This window comes from Ambystoma mexicanum, chromosome 11 (assembly GCF_040938575.1).
Source record: "Ambystoma mexicanum isolate Mex_15411 chromosome 11, UKY_AmexF1_1, whole genome shotgun sequence".
Classification (NCBI taxonomy): domain Eukaryota; kingdom Metazoa; phylum Chordata; class Amphibia; order Caudata; family Ambystomatidae; genus Ambystoma; species Ambystoma mexicanum.
In genome coordinates, this window is record NC_090934.1 from 574,144,541 (window position 1) to 574,168,496 (window position 23,956).

Sequence of the window (23,956 nt, forward strand, 5' to 3'; positions counted from 1 at the left end):
CACCTGAGACAGACCATGCTGCATGAAGACTCAAGCCAAATGAGGCTTAGGAGGGACTATTTTACTGAAGGGACTATTTTGTTACTTGGGTGGGGCTGTGGAAGAATACTTAACTGGATCTTCTTCCAAGGCTATTTAAACAACGCCCGGACAGCCACACGTGCTTCGCGTTATTCTGCTTGCTGCAGCATAACGCTCACCGTGTTTTCAGCAGCTCCAGTCTTCAGCCACGCCCGCTTCAGTCCTGGGACTCCTGAAACAAGAAGACAAAAAGGATAAAGGTTAGAACAGGAGTTTTAACTTTAATCCTTACCTGAATCCTGATCCCAATTCGCCACGGAACTGAAAGACAGAAGTCTTTGAAGCATCGCTTCGCATTCCTACAGCGCCGCGCTGAACTCACCTGCTTGGCGGTACTTCAGCATTCCATCATGCTCTCTCCATCTCGCGGCCGCCCTCCGACACCTAAGGAGACAAAGACAGCAAGGTGAGCAAGGGGACTCTCTAAGGCCATACAAGCTACCTCCAAGGACTTACCTGATTTACCACGGGAGGTACTCACCTTATTTCGGGTCAGCGCAGTCAACTCTGCTTCATCGCCGTACCCCGGCCCCCAAGGGGAAAAACACAATAGACTTACCTGAATCTTACCGAGTGCCATTTGGAAATCTTCGAGTGGATTAATCGGCAACCTGCAAGGAATTGGACAGAGTGAAGAGCAGACATTTGAACTCTTATGAACAATTGGACTTTAGAGTCAATACTGGAACTCACCAATTCCTCTACGCCAGTGAAGTAACTGGTCATCAACGCGCCCCTGCGGTAGACGCAGGATGGAGAGCTCATCCTTCCAACCATCAGGTGAGACTAAGGAGGGGACATCAAGAGTGATCAGTGGGTAGACAACGGGAGTGGGGAAGGTGGGTTGACACTCAATTCCACGGGTGGTTAATTCCTCTTCTCCTTTGCAGAAGAATATTCTTGCGAGCCAGACAAACTAGGCTGAGCGGGCCAGTCCAGTCAGTCATCTCGGCGCTACACGTCACGCTGGTGGAAATAACAGCGGCCAAGTTCCGGTCGATGCCCCCGTGGGAACCAGGTGAGCGTAACAGTTCATTTACGTGTTAGTTCTCATCCTTTTGTTTTTTAAATCTGGCGTGAGACACAAGGTAGTTCGTTAGGCCCAAACTATCACCTCATAGGGTCCTCTCCAGCATGCCAACATTTTACTGTCCTTATTGGGTTATAAGACTAACACTTTATCCCCTAGTTGGAACATTCTTGCTTTGTTATGGCTATTCTATTGTCCCCCCCCCCCCAGCTCAGTACCAGAACACGTAATGCACCACACTCCGGGCATGCCTGGACCACAATGCATGTACAATGTACTGCACTAGGCGAAGGTATGTGTTTTAATCACACCTTAAAGGCATGGTATAGTAAAAATTTGTATTGTCCCTACGGGTTGGCCATGTTTTTTTAAGCCTAAGTGGCTCGATTTTAGAAAACTTTCCTATGGACCTTACCTGAGTTTTCGTCCATTAAACGCACGCGAAAACAAGCACCAGGGAGCCGCCATTTTCTGATAATCCTATCTTTTCCCCGATCGCCCTGGCTGACCTGCTTTTGCGGCACTAAATCAATTCCCCCGCCCCTGAGCCGGTCATCAGCAGACTCGTACCGCCCATTTCCAAACGCCAAAGCACGTCTTGTGTCAACATTCGCTGCGCTTCAGCTATCGACGTGTCGCCATGGAAATGGCAGGACGCCTCTTTCCTCAATAAGTATAAACAGACCGTTTCACAACACATAGCAGCAGATTTTCGATTCCATTCCTCTCTCTGTGTTACTTTGAGTATTCTGTGACTCGTTTCAGTGCTCTGGTCAGCTACCTTCGCCGCTTGTAGCCCTTGTGAACAGATACCAGTACCACCGCTATAAATTATTTTAGTTTGTTTAACACACAATGGCTACAATAATGCCCTACATGTACGAGCCCGAGTATACCGAGGAGGAACTACTGGAAAGGGAAGCATGCGAAAACGATGGGGATTCGGACGGCAGTTGGCAGGACGAATCAACAGATGACGAGCCTGAGCCTAGTCGAATGGACGCGTCTCCACCTGGTGAACATGCAATCGGTGCGAGCTAATGCCAACTGAGGACGAGAACTGCTGCTGCTGAGAAAACTCGAGATGCCTGGCCTACATTTCGGAAGGCGAGCCACGACCGCAATGCATCACCGAGCTGCCAGACTTCAGGGCAGCCTGCCTCACACGGGCCGTGTTGAGAATAATGATGGTGCTTATGCACGAACTTCAAACAACTGTTCGTCCTCGTCCTCGTAATCCGAGTAACGAGTAAGTATACTCTGCTTGTCATGCCGCTCCTATTTCATGTTCTTCTACTATATCCAAAATTACATCTACATATCATTGTAACGCATGTAAGTCGTTCAATAGTGTGCATTGTCTGGATAGCATTTGTCCGTGTAAAATGCCATTAGTTACAAGAATTGTCATTGACAACAAACGTTTATTAGACTTATCTTGGTCATTTAAAAACAGTTTGTTTCATTTCTTTTCACATGTGGTACAGGCTGGTGGCCTATCGTTCCTTTACATGGTGGCTTCACGGGAGGCTTGGACACCGCCTTCGAAGAGTGATACCCGCCTGTGCCGTTCGTGCCATTAGAGAAACGTTCCCGAGTGACAGCGGTCAGTACAGGGGATTTTCTCTCGCTGTGCTGCAACCTGACCTGTATAATCTTTAAAGTCTTGTATTTTTGTGTCATGAAAATAAGATACAAAATAAAACACCACATATATTTTAACAACGGTTGTCTTGGTTTTTTTAAATGCTCATGTCCAATGGCCAGAACATGAATTAACTGTGTTTGGAGACTACAGCAAAGTTGCATTGGACCATAGCTACAGTGCGACCGCACCACCACAAGAAGATGTTATTGAATGTATTGAAGATAGCTCTGAAGTAGTTGCAGATCAATTTACACAATCTACACCCGCCAAAAATTTGCCACCAAAAAACCTGTCGACATTGTTGTGTTCTCCCATCAATGTTGAAGTAATAGATGTTGAAATGACAGAATGAACCAGCCGCAGCATCCATAGACGCATCAGAACTTGATATCGGCGATATTACTTTCCAATGTGTTGAAATCTCCACAACGTCACAGGCCGAAACAACGTTGACGAAGGATGACAGTCTAATGAAAGAGAGCAAATACATTGTATTCGACAGTTGTTTGATGGAAATTATAAGTATGCTGAAATGTGTGCATTCCATTAGAGGGAAAGTATGTGGGAAGCCATTGATTAATGTGACTCGCAAATAAAAGTCAGTAACGTGAAAATAAATGCCGCCTGTAGATTAAATCATAGGTTCTCATGGTCTGCACAACCGATGCTGGGGAAACTGCCAGCAGGCAATCTACTGTGTGCAGCTGCATCACTTTTTAGTGGCTCCAGTTTTAGAAAGTTAGAGGCTTTCTTTCAGTTTGTGGGACTTTCATTTCATTTCTAAAGCGCTGTACTACATATACCAACGTGATTATCTGTTTCCGGCCATTAGTGATGCTTGGAAAATTGAACAATTGTCTCTAGCAAGTACATTCGAAGGCAAACGATTCAGGCTAGCTGGCGATGGACAGTGCGACAGCCCTGGATTTTCTGCCAAGTACTGCACCTACCACTTTCAGGACATGGATAGTAAGAAAATTGTGAGTTCGGTGGTCGTGCAGGTAACACAATGTACATCCTCAGTGGCCATGGAGAAACTAGGTTTTATAAAATCAGTGGAATATCTACAATCGAGGGGAATGCACATCGACCTCATAGCCACGGATAGACACGTTTCAATTGCCAAGACAATGAGAGAGCAGTTCCCACATATTAAACATCAATTTGACATATGGCACCTTGCTAAATCAATCAATAAGAAAATCTCGGCTGCAGGGAAAAAAAAAGGTTTTGAAAGTATTTTGCAGTGGTCACATTCTATCACCAACCATCTTTGGTGGAGCTCAAAAACTTGTGAGGGGTCAGTGGAAATACTACTTGAAAAATGGCGGTCAATGATGCACCACTGTACCAACGTTCACCGCTGGACAGCAAATGAACATTTCCACCAATGTGAACATGGCCCTTTGTCCCCAGAGGAGGCACGGAAGAAGAAGTGGTTGATTCCATCTTCACCGACACACAAAGCCATTGAGAAGATTGTTTTCGACAAAACTATCAAGAGATTTGAGAGGACTGACAGAATTCTGTCACACAGGAGATTTGGAGGTGTTACACAATATGTGCCTAAAGTACAGGCCAAAGCGCTTGCATTTTAGCTTTCGGGGCATGAAACATCGCACTCTACTAGCGGTCTTGGCCCATAACAGCAATGTCGGACGTGAACAATCTAGGACTAGGGGTAAAGTAAGGATGCCTCGCTACACTAAGGTGTTTTCAAAACGAAGTAAGCAATGGGTGATCAAACCAGTCTATGATGAAATGCAGTTCGACTTTGTGAAAGGTCTTATTGTTGCTGTGTTAGAGAAGCACAGATATGGAATTTTGGACGTTTCTGTGCAGAGCAGTGATCCATTGCCACCGAACATTGCGACTTTGCCATGCCCACCCGAAGCACAGCTGATTGTGAAGTACAAATCCTGGTTTAAATAATTGCAATACGATTGTCCTTTTGTAAATAAATGTTATTGTACAATGTACCTGTAAACCTAACCCCTACCTTCACCATCATGGGTGGCGAACAAGCTTGGTATCATCTTTGAATTCTCTCTATTCACCTCACATATGTGTATGTATATATTTATCTCATGTCTCATCTCATGTAAATGTAAATGCTGCGCACTGTTAACGGAGGGGAGGCTTGCGTATTGCAAATAATAAAACAAACAATAAATCTCACTTTTAACTCAACTCCTGTGGTACTTTATACTTTCCCTGACCTTCCGCCAAAAATTAAATGTCTCAATTTGGGCTGCAAAACTCGCAGACAACGGGGACAAAATTGGGGCACTTAGAACGTGCCAGCCAAGCAGGCCGTGGCATTTGGGAGAGAAGCCAGTTCGCATTTGCACATTGAGGCGCACTACATAGACGGATTCTAAACTTCAAGTTCTCACAGATGCCTATACTACGTGATGTTGCAAATAAAGAATGCGAAGGACAGCGCCCAGATGAGGCCCACAAGTCGCACTGGAAGTATAAGGGTCTCTTGTTTTTTGACCTTGAGACAGGGACCATGCTGAAAGAACTACATTTGAAGGGAGTGCGCAATAACGTAAGAGACGATAAAGCAGAAAATTCAGAAACTAGACCGAGTTTCATTTTAGGTCAGTACACGAAAAATCGTTGCCAAGAGCACGGTCCGTTTTACAGACTGCATTACGAAGAGACACAATGGAAATTTCAAATATAATGTAAGTAAATCTTTACACGCTTTTATACCGGAATGAAGATTTAATGAATGGATGCATGAATAAATGAATGAATGAAGAGCTAGGAAAAGCAAGTAAAACTGTTCGTAGTGGGCACATGGGCATGCAGGTCCACTGGTCTCACCGATCTCGGTCCTTGGCCCAGCCACTTTTCCCTGCACTGCCTACCTGCACTACGAGACTGTCTCTGTATCCTTCAGCCCCTTCTCCCGGCATTTACCTTGCACTTGCCACCAGCTGGCCCTATTTAATTTGTATTCAACTAACCATGTACAGCCCTTCCCCATGCGCGATCAGAAAGACACCTGGCCTAGTAGGATCGTTGTCTGTCTGCCCTTGTTCCCCACCTGCCTCGTCACGCCTAGAAACACTTGAGTATAGGCGCGTTACAAATGCCATATCATATATCATATCATTCCTCACACATGTAGACTGTCGTTTATCATTGTGTGTTGGACTCGATTTATCTCGTTACTTTTCGCATTGATTTTAGAGACGAACATACTCCATTGAACTATCCTTGCAAGCAAATAGTTTCTGATCGGCCGTAATAAATAAAATGAGTCATATTAATGAAGTTCGGCTAGCAAGACTAATTATCATTTTTTTGTTTTCATAACAGGTATTTGATCCCATTCTGCCACTGCCATCTGTTTGAGACACCGGCGGATGGATTCTTCAGCAGACACCTGCAGCTTCGTGTCAACAACTGGAGCACGATCACCATATTATGGGACGATCGCCAAGGGCCCACATGCCCTTACGCTATACTAGTGGCTAGAAGCAACATAACCTTTAGGCTGGACTAGTGCCTAGTTGATGGAACAGCCTTACGGTTCACCGTGCTTCCAAAGTGATTCTTTTTATGACACCCTATGTACCATAAAGGAACAGCGCGTGACTCAAGATGAAACGGAACAGTTATTGCAGATACAGATAAAAGAAAATAAATGGCTTCCGGAGTTCATATGGCAATTGCTGAATATTCTCTAAACATTTAATGTCAAATAAATGTACTTTACCAAATGTACCGTGTTGCTGTTTCATTTTAAAGTACAGTTTCATATTCCGAATTGTGGCGCGCTGTGTTGTGAGTTGATCTGTGTTGGTTTCTGGGTTCTGTGTGGAGTCGCGCAGAAGACGACTGGGCGCGTTTGCCTACGCAGCACAGTAACGTCACGGAGAGAGGCGGGGAATGGGACGGGGGAATTGATTTAGTGCCGCAAAAGCAGGTCAGCCAGGGCGATCGGGGAAAAGATAGGATTATCAGAAAATGGCGGCTCACTGGTGCTTGTTTTCGCGTGCATTTAATGGACGAAAACTCGGGTAAGGTCCATAGGAAAGGTTTCTAAAATCGAGCCACTTGGGCTTAAAAAAACATGGCCGACCCGTAGGGACAATAAAAAATTTTACTAGACCATGCCTTTAAATCGTTCACCTAGCATAGAAATACAGGGGGGCTGCGCCAGACTCCCGATTCCTGGCACCCAAATGTACCAGCCAACTACATTATGCACAGTTATGATACCATAAGAAAACCTGTTCATGCTGGCTCTGCTAGTATCCCCATGTATGAACATTCCCTTGTTGGCTTTGCCCTTAATGCCAGTAAAACTCTCCTGCCACAAGAAGAAAACATGTTACTGCTGCTGCACCAATTGCTTGCCCAAACCCCGCACCACCTTGTAAGAATACTCATGTTAACTTTGCCTTCAATGCCAGTAAAACATGCAATGTCATAGTAAGAAACCATTTGCTTGCTGACTGCACAAGTGCCCCTAAGGTTCCCATGTAAGAACACACATGTTGGCTTTGGCCCTTATGCGAGTAGTAAATGCAATGCCAAAGAAAGAAAATGTGCAGTCTGTCTATTCAGGTAATAAGACTTATGTAATAACATGCCATGCAAGCTTAATCATGGATGGCTGTCTATTAAGAAAATGCCATGCCACAGTAAGAAATGGCTAGACTGCCTGCACCCAAATGCCAATCTAGTCAGGTAATAACTTATCATGCTAGAAACTTGCCTTTTCATGGATGGATGCCCAAAACTGCACAAACCCCCTGCAAGCTACCAACCCCTCCCCTCCCTGACATGAAACCCCACCCCCACCAACCAAAATCAGCTCCTCAACTACCATTCCAGCAAAAACTCACTCACGCACGCAGGGAATGAACTGGGCCAGGACAAGACAGAGCTGCGCTTCTGTAACAATTGTCTTGCCGGAGCACCATTATTCAGTATAGACCAATGACTATTCTGACAGATGAAATGAGCATCATACCAAGTGTGCATTGTATGGTCAGAAGGAATGCACATTTTAATTACTATCAGACATGTTTGATAAATTGGGGGGGGTCATTCTTATGGTCCCAAAATGCGCTTTGTTTTATATGCAAAGCAGTCAGCATCATATATTCAGGGCACCCACATTATTAGACAACTAGCTCTGCCCCTCAGTCCCAGCCACACCCCTGACCAATACCACCAAACTGGTGAGAGAACATCCCTCCACCGAAATCATGTTTTGAATTTGAACCGTTCTTAGTGTATGTTCATTTAAATATTTTCAGATGTGCTAAATGCTTGTTACAATTACAGTTAGTGTAGAATTGGAGGGCTAGTTTTCCAATTCGATTATGAATGGCACATGTCATCTGCATTGAGATATCGTTCAAAACTATATTCAGGCAATCCACATTATTGGACACCTAGCTTTGCCCCTCTGTACCAGCCACACCACTGACAATCTGCCACACCCACAACAGTCTCTCTGATAATCGCACCAACAACCATACACTTGTTCAATCACACGCACACATAGAAACTGCATACACTATACACTCACTCAGTCACATACTACATTGCATACCCGTACATGCACGCATTCATACATCCATCATACACAAACACCCTCGCTCGTATGCACGCTCATTTAAAAGTATTTTTTTTTCTTACCTGCTGCCAGCGCAGGGCACTCTCCCAGGCAGCCATCTGGCCGAGCTCCATGAGCAGCACCATGCAAACAGGTAGAAGGAAGCAGGGGCTTTCCCAGATTCCTTGTTCTTGTCAACTTTTCTGTACCAATGACAGTTCTTCATCAATCGCATAAGATGAATGCTTTTTTGGTCTCCTTTTCAAGCACTTAGTAAGGAATTGTATTTACTCTGCTAGAAATGCAATTCTAGGCGATTCTAATCATCTGCATTTGGATAGTAAAGAGCGCCATGGTTCAGGATTTTGTAGGTTTGCCAGATTCATTTGGGGTAAGGCAACTTAAATCAGGCTCCAATGATGTTGCAGGACATCTCGGATCTTGTTCTTGATTTTGATATAAAACCGACCCATTTCTTTCATCTATGATTTGGTCAGATCATTTTTTAAATTACCTTTTCTAGTGAGGTAGGAACAAGGGTAAAACCCTTTCCCCAACATGCTAATTCTACTGATATTTTTAGTTGTCGTTAATTTCATTCTATGAGCCCAAGTACATTTTATGACTTTTTACCATTTCTCTAAAACCATGCTGGGCATATCTCTGCCTGTGATGCTTTACGTTTATTGTTCCATTTGCAGATTCTCACAATTTGGCATCAGCTGGCTCCAGTAATGCAATGTCATAGGAAATGTATGACCCTTCTTGCACACCTCCCCTACATTCATCTCCAAAACTGCTACGTCGGTTGAACTCAACCTCCTAAATATAAGGAAAATCAGGCACCTCCTTCCTTTCAACACTGCCAAGCATCTCTTAACCACTCGTCTTCTCTAAACTGGACTAATGTGCCAGCTTCCTTTTTGGTATCGCAACTATGCTTTCCGTCCTCTCAACCCGATCATTAATTTTGCTACCAGGACTCTGAACTCCCTCACTTCACATGTACTTCCTCAGACCGTCACCAGGCTGGATGGCAGACTATGCAAAACAAGGCCAGATTTAAATGGCTACTCCCTGTTTAATAATCTATCCATGGTAAGGCACCACCGTATATCTATCCTACTCTATCCATCTGTACAAGCCTTTGAGTAATCTATGCTCTGCCACGACTACCAGTGTGGCACCTTGCCCTCCCTGTGCTTCGTCTTGCTTACGCTCTGCTTGCTCCACTTGCATGCAATTTATTTTATTGTTATAGTTGTCTTTTGTTCCTAGAAATCTTTACAAGTGTTATTTATTTTTATTTATCCATAAAATCGTATCAAGATTCATTCATTCAATTTATCTTTACAAATATTACAAATCAATATCTCGCAATGGCTTACATACATTTTCTATAAAAACTTCACAGAATTCTGATGTGCACTTTCTGAATATGTACTAAAATCAAATCAAGCTTGCTAATCAGCTTTTGTAAACTAAAAACTACCTGCCATACATACTCATGTACTAAAATCGCCTTTTACCTTTGTGTCAAAATTGCATATTCAACATACTATTTACTCTTTTTTTCCTTTTAATTGGTCAAAGGCAATCACTGCCTTAAGCCAAACACTATGCAGCGCTATGTGCATAGATTTGGTATTCGTATTTAGGCAATAATGCCAAAAGTGTTCAGTTTTAATTTGCATCATACTGATGTACATACCTCCCATAAGTGGACATGTAAATGGATGCAAAGACAGGGAACCCAGAGAGGTCATGCCTTGCTGACTCAAAATCTTCGCCAAGTTTACAAATGCGGCAGCAACACTGATTTTCAGCCAATTGCCACCTGGCACAGTGTATTTCACTAACCGGCAATTGGTTGGTTCTCATCAATAGGCGGAATTTATGTACAGCTGGGTTTGGACATCCCAGGCGATATACTTCTGGGCGAAAATATGAGTGGATAATTCCCTCAATTTGATGGTAATTATGGAGAGTACTCATGTATATAAAGTTATTTTCCTAATCCCTTTTTTCCAGCATTTTTTTTAATGAAAATGTTATGGATTTATATCAGCCAAAGCAAGCCAGGTCGGTTGACCATTGTAGTTTGGAATACAATTTGCTACGCAAATAGTCATTTATTTTAATGATTATTCTTCTTCAAACTTATAATGGTCTTTCCTATTGTTTGTAGCATAGGGTTTTCAGGATGACAAATGGCCTTTAGAGGGAGAAGGCCTCTCTGTTGCAGGATAGTAGCTTTCAGCGATAACAGTCAAAGTTCCAACTCTAAAACACTGAATTGAACAGGATGGGGGTAAACCAAGGACTGCTCACCAGAAATATCCTTATACTCTGTCCAACCAGGATACATTTCTGATACAGGACCTCTAGACCATACGCAATGACCGGAAACAACCACTGAGTGTAAAGCATCATTATTCCTTTGCATGCAATTCTATTCCCCCAGACGGCCAATAAACCAGCCTCACCGATTTGTTCAAAACCAGATTTCAAAGCCTGCCTCCTCGCCTCTGTATTACCCTCTTAATCAACCGCATCTGCCTTCTAGACAACTTTTTTCCTTGCCTCCAACCTGCTTCTGTCCCTCACTTTCTCTGCCTCCACTCTAGCACTTCATCAACCGTGGTCACATCCTTAACACAGCTGGCCGTACCACCTACCTGCACTTAAAAAGGTTTAATGTTGATTGTCCTTATTTATGTTAAGTCCACCCATGTCCTATGCTCTCTGACTGTTCCATTTACTCCCGACCATAACCTGGTCAGAATGTCACTAGAACGCACCCCATTGTAAGAAGCTCACTACTTCCCATCAAATCTGATCTCTTTTCTATTGTACATGCTTGTTGATAAAAAGAGCATTGGTCCTTGCTGTATATAAATACACTGTTGGGCGGATCAAATCAATTACACACTAAAAATGTATTGCTTCATGCCAGATTTTTTTAATTAAAAAGAGTAGGGTTGACTGTTATAGTGAAGCTGGAGGTCTTTGCTGTTAGATGAAACAAAATGCAGAAGGCATTCTTTACTTCACAAAAAACAGTTGTGGATGCAAAGAAGTCCTATTTTGTAAGAATTTCTGTAGCCTGCTCAGATTCTGCTGAACTGTTTAATATCCATCTACATCTTGCAGCACCTTAGGAGGAATTGAAAATGGTAGCACCCTCTCAATAACTTTGCTTTTAATAAAAAAAAAATGTAAGATCAGTTCCCTACGCGATTCAATTTCAGCCGAAATACGGATATATGAGTCACCAGTGTTCGCTCCCAACTAAGACTTCCTCAGGCTTTGCCTCAAATTTTATCAAGTCAATATTTTATTAAGAGGGTGGGAGGAACTAAAATAGCTTGATCCTCTATATATATTTCTTCAGCGAAATTCATAAAACATTTATCAATCTTGGCATATGCACTCGCAGCAGCGCCTTCCATGGTTCAAAAACTGAAAAGGTGGGAGTTGAAAAAATAAGTTACAAAATGTTTTCAGGAAAGGATAGGAAGATTAGAATAGACAAGTGATAGCAGTGGATGAGGGTAGGGTTATGTGTGGGGAAACGGGTATGTTTTGAGGGTCTTTCTGAAAGTGAGGATGTAGGATGCCCTGCGTATTTTGAGAGGTAGGGTGTTCGATGCCGAGGGTGCCTACTGGGTAAATGTTTGTGTGCATGCATGTTTGCAGAGAAGAATGTGTAGAAGGTGTTGGCTGGCTTGTCTGGCATTTGTGTGGTTGGTGGGTTTGAGTTTGTCATGAAGGTTAGAGTTTTGAGGTGGATGGCTTTGAACACAATGCAGAGTCCTTTGAAGGCAATTCTCGGGAGGTATGGGGCTGGGCAAGAGTGGGGGTGATGTTTGAATGTTTGGGTAGGTGGAGGATAAGTATGACTGCTGCATTGTGTATGGCTTGCAAGGGAGTTGTTTGGGAGTCCAGTGAGGAGAACATTTCCATAGACCAGCTTAGAGAGAAGAACAAGTTACTTACCCTATCTGGTAACGTTCTTTCGATGGGATGTTCCTCCGACGTATTCACATCTATGACAGGTAATGACCACAGCTGTGCTGCTTCGGAAATATTTTCGGCGTAGGCGTCCTGCGTCGATGACATTGATACGTTGTCCCTCGAGGGACACAGTCGAGGGTCGACGTCACCGGATCTTATATATAGGACGCACGGCGCCCGTAGCCTCAGTTTTAGTTTTTTCCCAGAACGTGTGGCACCAATCTCCTGCCAGTATGACTGCAGAAAGCTTTGCGGAAACGTAAGCTGCAATCGCATAAGAAATTCTGTAGAGGGGCAGGCTGGGAGGGTGCGATGTGGAATACGTCGGAGGAACATCCCATCGAAAGAACGTTACCAGATATGGTAAGTAACTTGTTCTTCGAGGGGATTGTGTCCTCCGACGTATTCCACATCTATGACAGACTCCCAAAGCAGTACCAACGTATGGAAGTGGGAAAAGAATTCACACATTTAGAATTTTAGAATGCCCAATCAAATTGCTGAATACAGGACTGCCTTACCAAAGGCCAAATCCTGCCCATGATTGGAGTCCAAGGAATAGTGTCTCACAAAAGTATGGACAGAGGGCCATGTGGCTGCTTCGCAAATATTGCGAATCGGAACGCCCCTCTGTAGAGCAGTGGAGGCCGCCATACCCCTAGTAGAGTGAGCCCGTATGCCTACTGTAGGGTCCTTTCCCGCCAAACGGTAACACTCGGAGATCGTCAAAATGATCCATCTGGACAAGGTCTGCTTGGAAACAGCCTGACCTAAACGCCTTCCAGCATAAGCAACAAAGAGCTGATCGTCCTCTGTGACCTGGGACATCCGTGAGAGATAGAAACTCAAAGCTCTCCTAGGATCCAACCTATGGAGCCTCTCCTCTTCCTTATTAGGATGTGGAGGAGGATAAAACGCCGGAAGAATTACCTTCTGGCTCAAATGGAATTCCAACACAACTTTCGGAAGAAAAGAAGGCTGCACCCTAAGGACAACGCTGTCCTTCTGGAACACAGTGGAGGGTGGTTTGGCAGAAAGTTGCTGCAACTCACTCACTCACTCTTCGTGCGGAAGTAACCGCAACTAAAAATACAGTTTTAAAGGATAACAGTCGCAACGGACAAGAATGTAAGGGCTCAAACGGAGCTCCCATTAGGAACTTTAAAACCAAATTCAAATCCCATCCCGGCACCTGGAAAGGCGACGGTGGAAACACATTTGTTAGCCCTTTTAGAAACTGTGAAATCAAAGGAATCTTAAAATAAGAACATTCCTCAGACGAGCGCTTAAATATAGATGGCGCCGCCAGGTAACCCTTAATGGTGCCCCCACTTGCAGGCCCTCGTGGGCTAAGCAAAGCAAAAAAGACAAAACCAAAGGAATGGAAGATTGGAAAGGATCCTTCTTGGAAGGCTTCACAGGTGCAGACGGTCTCGAAGGCGAGAACCGGGACCTGGATCCGGCATGGCTATGGCGATCAACCTTGTCCGATCAGGACCTCGACGGCTCCAGATGATCGCGCCGACTGCCCAAGCCCAGAGGCGTGCGAGTGGTGGCCCTAGCCCGTTCCTTGCCGGCTTCTCTTGAAGGCGCGGACGGAACAGTGCCTTCTGAACCGAAAATCGCCATCATCTGCTGGCGGAATGCCTCCCATTCGGCCGGCGATGAATACTTGGTAGGACAAGCCAACTGCCTTCTGGCGGAGTCCTCCGACGAGGACGGGGAAGGAGACCGATGCCGGCGCTTCCGCGAATGCCTAGAAGAGGCAGAGGCATGGCGGGAACCACTCCGAGACCCCCTGGACTTACGCCGACGCGGAGTGTCGCCCCTCGAGTCGTTGGTCGAAAGCCCAGCGGATTTCGACTTATGGGGCTTAGACACCCTACCTAAGGTTAATTTCTTCTTTCGTTCCCGCAAGGCCTTCGATGTCAGGGACTGGCAGTCATTGCAATCATTTACTAAGTGTCTGTCCAAGTGATTCAACATATAGTTTGAAGAGGAGTGGAGATGGGAAGGAGCCTTGCCGGACCCCATCTCCAACAGGGCTGGGGTCTGATCAATACAAGGGCATGGAGTCAAAGTGTGCCCTGACAGTGAGAAAGGAGGTGAACCAGTCAAGTATGGTGCCAGAGAGATTCATCCTGTGGGCTACAAGGTCTAGTAGAATGGTGTAGTTGATGGGGTTGAAGGCTGCAGAGAAGTTGAGTATGAGTAGTGCTGTATTATTGCATTTGTATTTATTTTTGATTTATAAGGTGTTTGCGCCAAAGTGCTGCACATACAATTAAGAGCAGTACAAACAATCAATGCATCAAACAATATATTGCCAAAAGGGGTGGAATTAATGCATAGATTAAAGATGGGATTTGAGAGTAGTGCGGAAAAGAGAATAAGAAGAGATAGATTGAATATGTAGTGTTAGAGCGTCCCAGAGCTCAGGGGCCAGAAGACCAGAGGAATGGAAACAGGACCGGGCGCAAGAGGGCTTAGGAACTGAAAGGAGAAATTGGATTGAGAGCAGAGAGGACGAGAGGGTATATACATAGAAACTAAGGAGCATAGATAGCCTGGTGCAAGCCCATGGATACATTTAAAAGTAAAAGGAAGCAAAATTGAAGACTAGCTTCGAAGGATAGCCAACAAAGAGAAAGAAGGGCAGAGGAAATGGAAGAGCGAGGGACAATAGAACAGAGGGTATAGATAGCAGAACTGAAGATAAAGCACAAAAGAGCCAGATGGGAAGCAGAAGACCAAGAAGAAGACATGAACAACCAAGAATAGAGAAGACCAGGGAAGTGATCAGTAGTTTGGTTGCATGAAAAGTGAAGAAGGGACAAGCTTTTCTAATATAGAAAAGTGTTGCGTGTCCTTTGTCTATGATGCTGAGGAGGTCATTGAGGGTGTGAAGAGGAGCTGTCTCAATGCTGTGTCCAGGCTGAAAGCCAAATTGGAAGGGGTTGAGTAGGTGGTTTGTGGTGATGCGCTGGTGCAGTTGGACAGTTCCAAAGCGTTCCATGATTATGGTGAGGTATGGTAGGATAGTAATGTGGCAGTAGTTTTCAGGGAGTGTGGGTCGAAAGATGGGTGAGATTTTTCCACTTTTAGTGCAGTGGGGATAGTACCGTGTTAGAGACAGGAGTCGATTATGTTATGTCAGTGAAGAGCTGGGGTGGTGATGCAATTGGATGCAGATTGAGGTGGGTATGTATAGTCCAGAAAGTATACAGGTTTTGTTCTGGCAGTGAGGGTGTCGATGGGGGTGAAGGTGTTCCATGTGTATGGAATGTTTGAAAGTGGAGAGCTGAGGGGAAGGCTGTCCTGATGTGTATTTTGGAGTTGAAGTAGTTCATGAAGTAGTTACACACTGCAGTAGATGGGGGTGCAAAAGGTGTGGATGGTAGTTTAGAGAGGGACTTTTCTATGTTGAATGGTTTCTGGGGATGATTGGTGGTGGATTGGAGTAATGGGTGGCTTTGGCATTGCATATGGCTATCATATTTGTTGTGGTTGTGTTCGAGGGGTGTCCTGGTTGAGGGGCATGGGTTCTTTTGCCAAGCTTTTTTCTGCACATCTGGCTTCCTGCTTGATAGAGAGGAGGGAACTGCTGAACCATGGTTTGTGGTGGTGGGTGTGGGTTTTTTGTAATATTAGGAGTGCAATTTTGTCGAGGGCCTGTGGGATGGTGTTGTATTGGTGGAGTAGAATGGACGTATGTTAGGGGATTGGATTGGGGGTGTAAGGACTAAGGCCATATCTAATGTGTTGGTCTGACTGGGGGGTCAAGGGGCATGTGTGGCAGGTGCTGGGATTTTGTGTGGTGGTGCGAATATGAAGGGGGATATCAACGTGGTCAAACCACAGATTAGCCCAGATTGCATATTTTATTTAAGGATAAGAGAGGATCCAGATGGGAAATGTTATCCCTCCCAGCCGTCCCATGCCGTGGAGTTCCACTTGGCTCATCACGCTCTCCTCTGCTATTTAACATCTATACACGCCCAGGTGGTCAAGCACCTTCATCTTGTATGCAGGCACAAAAATCCTAGTCAATCTAAATGGGGCCTGTTTGGGGATGTTCCAGCATTGGATCCTGGGTTATGGCCTGCGCCCGAATGGCGAGAAAACCAATAGTAAACTTCTGGGCTGTACCCCAGGTGTGCATCTCCCCTTTCATTGGCCAATTCACCAGACAGCCCCCGGTCAGGAAAATTGATATCCTTTTTGTCAGCCGTTCGTCCTTCAAATATCAGGTGGAATCAGTTGTGAAATCAGCACATTTTCATTTATACATTTTAAGATGTAGCAATCCTCGATAAACTATTGCTTGCACTAATGGTTTTACGCTGCGTTTTAAGGAGAGCACAATATTGCATGGCCCTTTCTTAAGGCATTTCGAAGTAATTTATGGACAAACTTCAGTAAGTCCAATATCAAACAATACAAGTGATTGCTCATCTAAAGTAGTATGATCATATATCCCAAGTCAACCTTAGGTTGGGGCACATCCCAATAGAGGACCAAATCCATGCACAGAAATGCTTAAGATGTGGAAAATCCTAAATGTATGATTTACTGATTATGTGTCAAATTTGGTGGACCGTTCTGTCTCCAGGCGGATGATCAGGTCCAGTGCCTTGAATTTGCTCTTAATCTGTGTTGAAAGTGCTTAGGGGTACTAGGCACAACGTTATGTTCAGGTCTTGGAAAAGAAAATAATTTACATTTAGATTTTTAAACAAACGGAGACCACATTTTAGCCTGCTTAAAAAGGCCTTCCAAAATGTCCAAGTAGTTCAAGTTTAGGTGTACCAAAGACATCAGCAATGGCACACGGTCTAAAAAAAGAAAAGAAAAAACGTCATCATGAAGGGCCTTGCGTTTTGCTCTGTGAGTATTAAGCAATCAAATTAAAGTGTCATGGTTCACACTTAAAACCGACTTCGGCTGTCATACTTATTGTTTTAAGGCATTTGACAAACGTATTACTTGCTGAAACTGCCTCATGCCATGATTCACAAAGAAAGAGGGGAAAAAAGCACAAGATAACATCACAAGATAGGAGACTGCTACTTCGTATGGATCAGATGAAAAAGGAAAAAAAGATTTAGTCCTTTCCCAAGAAGTGTGGGAAAAAACAGGTATCCGAGATATGGTATCTTGACATAAAAGTCTCCCCACCCCCAAAAGGGCAATTTGAGCCCATGGGAGATGGGCATGGTGGTTTCAGGTTGCATTTCGGGTAGCGCGCATTAGGCTATGGGAGTACCTCAGAAGTTGGAGTATGTGTACTGGGAAACTTGGGGCACTTGACAACACGGGTTGGTTTGGTCTTTCAAGTCTCATATTTGTTTGGGATGGCTCATGAGTCAGGAGATGGTGGCATGCTTTTGGAGCAGACCAGTCCTGGTTGGCTACCTCCAGAGGTGAAGACCGAGAATGTGAGGATAGACCTGTTTTTTCTGGTTATGACCCGGTGTCTTATGGCCCGCAAGTTTGGGACTTTGACCTGAAGAGCTGCCAGACAGAGGCCCCTGCGCGGGGAGATTTCGTGGCAGTCATAGATTGAGTGAAAGCTGGGGGGGAGGGGCGAGGGAGGGGCAATGGAGTGATGCGAGAAGTGTGAGGACGGTGAACGAGGTGGGGAAAAGCACGGCATGTGGTATGGGGAGAGGGGTGTTTGAGAAACTGAGGCACTGCGAAGAGAGCAATGCCTGCTCCATGTGCCCTTGTCCAGAGACCACTTCTATTTGTTCCCTTCCAGAAGGCAGAGGGAGTATCCCTTGTTAACTGGGGACCCTTATTGTTGAGCTCACGGAAACCCAGCATCTCTGCCCGTTTATAATACTTCATTGGGTGCTTTATGGGGACCTTTCCCCATTCATCCATCCACTGGATTTCTAAGGTAACAATGATACACATCCATGTTCCCTTTTGATGGGGACCCTTCTCCCCCACACCCCCAAGTCTACCATAGCTACCCCACCAGTGATTCAGCCAGACCATCTGACACTCGCCCTGCTTAACACCATGACAATTTAATCACTTTTGGATGTGGATCCTGGGAGCTTAACCACTCCTATACCATTATTGAAGGCAAATAAAAAGTCCCTCCTCATCACAACACATCTATTTATTAAATGTAACATCAGCTCACCCCCTCCTTTGAATTTGAACAGCCTTTTCTCTTTGCCCTTATCCCAGCAGTACCTGGCAGCCTGGGATGCATGCCTCCTTTTGACAAATCCGTTTCCTCCCTTTCTATTTTTTTTTCAAACCATCACCAAGGTACTTCGAAGTTACTCCTGGGCCAAACATTTCCTTTCATACAAGTGAAAACATTTACACTTGACCTGTTTCTTTCAGATCAAAAGGGCATGGACACACCATCCCCCAATACTTCCAAGAGCACCACTTGGATTCCCTTCGCCGTTCCTCCACAGCTTGATACTGTCATGATCGGATGACCATGAACACCCAGACCTGAAGGGATAGAGAACCCTTCTGAAGGAGCCTCCGGCACCACACTCTGGATTCTACCACCCAGTTTTCACTGTGTCTCTTGAAACTTCTGCCTTTTGAAACGCTGACTCTTCAATATAAGCAAATTCAATTTTTCAAGAAAGCCATTGAAACAGGGTTCTTTGCACACTAATCCAAGCATTTGCACAATTGAACATCTGAACCAGATTGGAATTTACCATTGGCTTGAGCATTATTCATTGATGCTAATTACATTTTGCCTCGCTATCCAGGGATCTATTTTGTATTAGAAATGGCCAAGGCTATGCTTAGGTTTTACTTACTGTTAGTTATTTGATAGTTAAGTTTCAGTCCACCGATTTTGTTGTCTTTTAAAAAACATAGCTTACTGATTATTGGAAATCATTGACCATCATGGTTACCCAGACGTGACATTATATGTACTTTAGATGCTATAAAACATCCACGTATTGTCAACAGTTTTACCATCTCTTGCATATCTGAGCATGCCTACTGGCAGTTAGGATGTGTGCGAACTCTCTCACTTCGTCTAAACTTCAACCAATTTGAACATATTGTACACGTCCATATCTAACACTGCTTTTGCACATAGTGAAAATACCACTACATGTTTTAAAACTATTCCACTCACCAAGAGATCACTTTTGGATTGTTGCCTACCTTTCCCAACTTCCCTTCTATGTACCTGCATTCACCCTTGCCCCCATCAAACTCTTGCTTTATCACTTCCAATAATTTGGGCTGGCAGATCTCTGATTGTTTATCTGTGAAAAAAGGGGCACCTATGAAAGCCACCTTTGCCAACAAGTCAATGGGGAACGCGTGGACACTTGAGTAAATCCAGAATTTATTTGCCATAAATAAGTGCTACCTCAGCGCTCCTTTCCATCAAGTCCATTTTCCGATCTCATCTGACATCAAGTCCGACATGATGTAGTTACAATCACTCAATCTACCCTCGCTCCTCCTTGTTGTCCTGTTTCCCCTGCCATTTCATAGGTGTGTCGTCTCACTACTTTTAAGTCCTGTCTTTTCTGCTAGGTCTTTATTTCTTCCTTTACTCTACAACACCTTCAAGATATTTTACCTACAACACACATATGCTTCAGTGGTGAATGTCACAGTACAAAAGTTGAAAACCATCAAATTCACTCAATTGAACATAACCAACATACCCTTTGCAACTCCTGATTCTTTTCTTCCAGTTGTGCTTCCATCTGGCGTAACCTTTCTTCAATGTTGCCATGCCTTTCCTCTGCCTAACGATTCAAAGACATACATTAAAGCAAATATTTTCAGAAGTAGTGCCAGTTAAATAATTTGTCAACTCCTTGGATGCGTGGCATAAAAAAACTCTCAATAAAAAAACGTATCTGGCCTATGGAGTTCGGCTCTGGGAATAGGGAATGAGGACTGCCACTAAGTGACTTGAAGGGAGATATTTGATTGGAATAGGCATCTACTTAACCTGCAGGCTTCTAATCTGGGTCGACCACTTTCAAATTGAGAATTTTAACAGGTTCTGTTCCAATTTTCAAATGGTGAAAGCAGTTAAAATGAAACAAGTATGGTTGTTGTCAACATTGGCATGAAAAGTGCTGTGATGTACCATTTACTGGGAATCATCTCTGACCAACAAACATACATTTAATATGGGATACCCTCATTAAAAAAAACTTGATAAATATTTATTTATATTGTTATGTACATACACAGATGATTTTCTTTATTGGCAAGAGCAAAATCTATATTAACCATGTTACCATGTTGAAATGTTTAACAAAAATACAGTGAAAACCAATGAGCTAGTAGCAAGCGGGTCATGCTCTGCTGTCAACAGCCAGTGCTTTCCAAGTGCAGTGCAAAGCATTTAACTTGCAAGGTGTGGTGTACCGAGGACAATATGCAATCAAATGGTGTCAGTGTATTTATGAATGAATACATGGGTTTGCCTACTTTCCTTAGTCATCGGAAAAAGCAATGAAAAGCCAAGCAGATAGAGCGACTAATGTGCACATTCTACCTTCCTAAGCATGGAAGTATGTCCAAACTGTTTAGCCTCCTTAGCAGCAGAAGATAAAAGATGAGACTACACAGTCAGAAAAAGATAGGGAAACAACTGGAAATAAATTGTAACCAAGACTTTCAAAGTAAATCCCAAGATTAGCTAAAATGTGTCATTGCCAACAGATCTTGCAGAGTCATGCAATAAACTTGATATTTAACTAGTCACACATTAAACCCTGCAAAAAGCCTGCTACCATCCTAAAGAAATTCTCTCTGCAGGCCTTTTCTTTCATATGAAAACCTAATTAGACGCTATAAAGATTTTCTTGGCTTTTTTTCACTCTTCAACAGCAAAATGAGCGTAGCATTAACACAAAGATGCAGTTCATAAAATCTGAGACCAGGAGGTGTGCGAGATAGTTTTACTTGTTATGATATAGAAGATGACACATGAAGGAAAAATGTTTACACAGGAGGCAATACAAAGTATGAATATAGATTCACCAAAGCTCCTGGCGGCCAAGAATTGGAGCAAAATGACATTAGCATTAGAAAATGTAATCACCATCTGCAGTGTCGATCAGACATGCACATATATCTCAAAAAGCACAGAGTATCAAGCATACCTTTGAAAGAGCTGCCACACGTTGTGCCAGTTCCGCCTCCACCTCTGGCAGAGTCTCTGCTTTCCTTAAAGTCTGCTGCAGTTTTTGCTCTGCTAGTTCCAGGCGTTCTTGTAGCTGTCGATTCTTTTCTTCACTCTGTTGAAACAAATGCAGTGGTGACTGATTAAATGTTTTAATTGGAGAGATGTAAATATTTCCCACAAATATGCCACAACCACCAAACATGGTGAGGGAGACCAAACCAAGCTAAGATTCGGGAGTGATGGGGTGGAGGTGGTGGCGAGATTCCCTCGCCCCACACCCACCGCTCCCCCCGAAACCCCTGCCCACAAAATTCTTTTCTGAGTTTTTGAATAATGGGTTAAAATGGTGCATTTGACAGCACACTTTGGGTAAATTGCCAGACGGCTTGCAATGGGGTAACCCCTGAAAGAATCCAATAGATGCAAGTCACCAACAGTGCAGAGGAGCATTTCCCAGTGTATTTTCATGACTTTTTTACCCAAAATATATGCTAGTATAAAAACATTACAGATGGCTGTGCTCATTCATTTCCATGCTGGCTGCACCAATATATGCCAGTAATCCCACATAACACATCCTTACTGGCATTATGTGCAATGCAAACATACCATAAGAAAATATGTCCATACTGGTTCTGCCAATATATGTCAATATCCCCACGTATGAACATACTAAATTAGGGTTGCCATTAAAAATGCCATGCCACAATATGAAAACCTGTCCAAACTAGCTTCACCAAAATGCCAGTCTAGACATGTAACAATCATGCTTGCTTTATCAAAGAGGCCCAGTAAAAATAATACTGTTACAGTATAATTTGTACTGGGCATCTTTGCTTTTGCAGCCATATCCCCCTAACCCCTTCCACAAAGAACAGGGGCCCCTCTTCCACCATGGAGCCCTGCCCAGTCAAAGACTACACTGCAACAGGGACCAAAATCCCACCTAGATGATATATCAAGATGGGCGCCACTGGAGAAACAACCACTGTGCTCCAAGGTTGCCCTGGAGCAGATTGGCTGGTGCGCTGGTCATCCTCCCTCTTCCCCCCCCTCCCCTGCAACCTGGAGGTGAAGCCGGCTTGTTATCAAGGCCTGTGTTTAAGGCCTCTGCCTGTCTCTGCCGTCGACGCAAAGACAACACCGGGTCTAGGAATAAGTTGGAAGGCCCAACGCCTGCAAGGTCTTGCTTTTGGAGGTAATCACCCACAAACTGATGGGAAACGTTTCTGTGTCACATCAGCATCAAATCATGCTGGTGTTCATTGCAATCTGACCTGTGCTCTGCTCAGAGCAATGCCGAACCTTTCACCTTTCCTGCCTGCAGCCTATTCAACACCTCCCCCCCACCATACCATGTGTATGTAACAAGTTACTTACCTGTAACTGTTCTCCCGCACGGGTCTTCCATGGTTTCACATGCTCATCAATATTCCCCGTCGTCAAGCCGGGAATCCACGGTAAGAAAAGGAAAAGCAGTATTGCTTTAAAAGCTGTAATACTGCCACTTGTCTGATATCTAATCACTGAAGACCGGGTCATACTGCACCCATCCAATGACGGTCATCTTCAGATTGGAAGCATGTGAGATGCCAGTATGAACCCAGAAGAGCCACAGCAGGGATGGAGGGATGGTTGATATGATAGTTTATTTATAACGCGCTTCATACCCAGAGGTTCCTAAGGGTGGACCCGGGGATCGAACCTGTGTTGCTCCGTGTCGTCTTGCTTCCAAGGTGGGCACGTTGCCCCCCTCCCTCCCCTCCCCGAGCTATTCTCCCGAGACAAGGATTGCATGTGAATTTATGCCAGACCCATGCTGGAGAACAACAGTTACAGGTAAGTAACTTGTTTCTTCTCCAGCATGGGATGTAGCATAGATTCACATGCTTATGAATGAGATTATACAGCAGTAACATACACAACCACGGGAGGTGGCAAGGCTCAACACTTACCCCTGGAACCGACTCACCTCAAGCAAACAGGTTGTGCAGCACCACTTGGCTTCTGGACTCCTCCCTGAAATACCTGTAGACACTTGCGAAAGTGTGCATCAACCTCCACGTAGCAGCCCTGCAAATGTCTAGCAGGTGAACCCCAGAGAGAAACGCTGTCGTAGCAACAATGGCTCTGGTGGAGTGGGCTTACGACCGGCCTGGAAGGGGTCTGTCCGCTAGACAACAGTGCATGATGTAGCCGGAGAGCCACTTGGATAGGACCAAAGTTCACAAAGAGCTTAGCAGTCTTACGGAAATCTTTCGAGCGGGCTACATAGAACTTCAAGGCACGAGCAACGTCCAGCGTATGCAGTGACTGTTCAGTGGCCGAAACAGGATTCAGGAAAAAGACTGGAAGTACCAAAGGTTTGTTAAGGTGGAACTCAGACGGAACTTTCGGCATGAAGGCGGGGTGAGTGCGGAGGATAAGTAGGGTGCT

The 23,956-nt window shown here is 44.4% G+C and overlaps 1 protein-coding gene across 15 annotated transcripts in view; it reads right to left on the reverse strand.

The window, feature by feature from the left end:
• Positions 1 to 23,956, reverse strand: part of PPFIA1 (PTPRF interacting protein alpha 1) — a 1,842,515-nt gene that overhangs the window by 983,439 nt on the left and 835,120 nt on the right. For all 15 annotated transcript variants that reach the window (XM_069623437.1, XM_069623430.1, XM_069623431.1 and 12 more), the window contains 2 exons: positions 21,498 to 21,632; positions 20,040 to 20,123 (listed from right to left, as the gene is read on the reverse strand). In XM_069623437.1, coding sequence (XP_069479538.1) covers positions 20,040 to 20,123; positions 21,498 to 21,632 — 219 coding nt within the window. The remainder of the gene's footprint in view (positions 1 to 20,039; positions 20,124 to 21,497; positions 21,633 to 23,956) is intronic.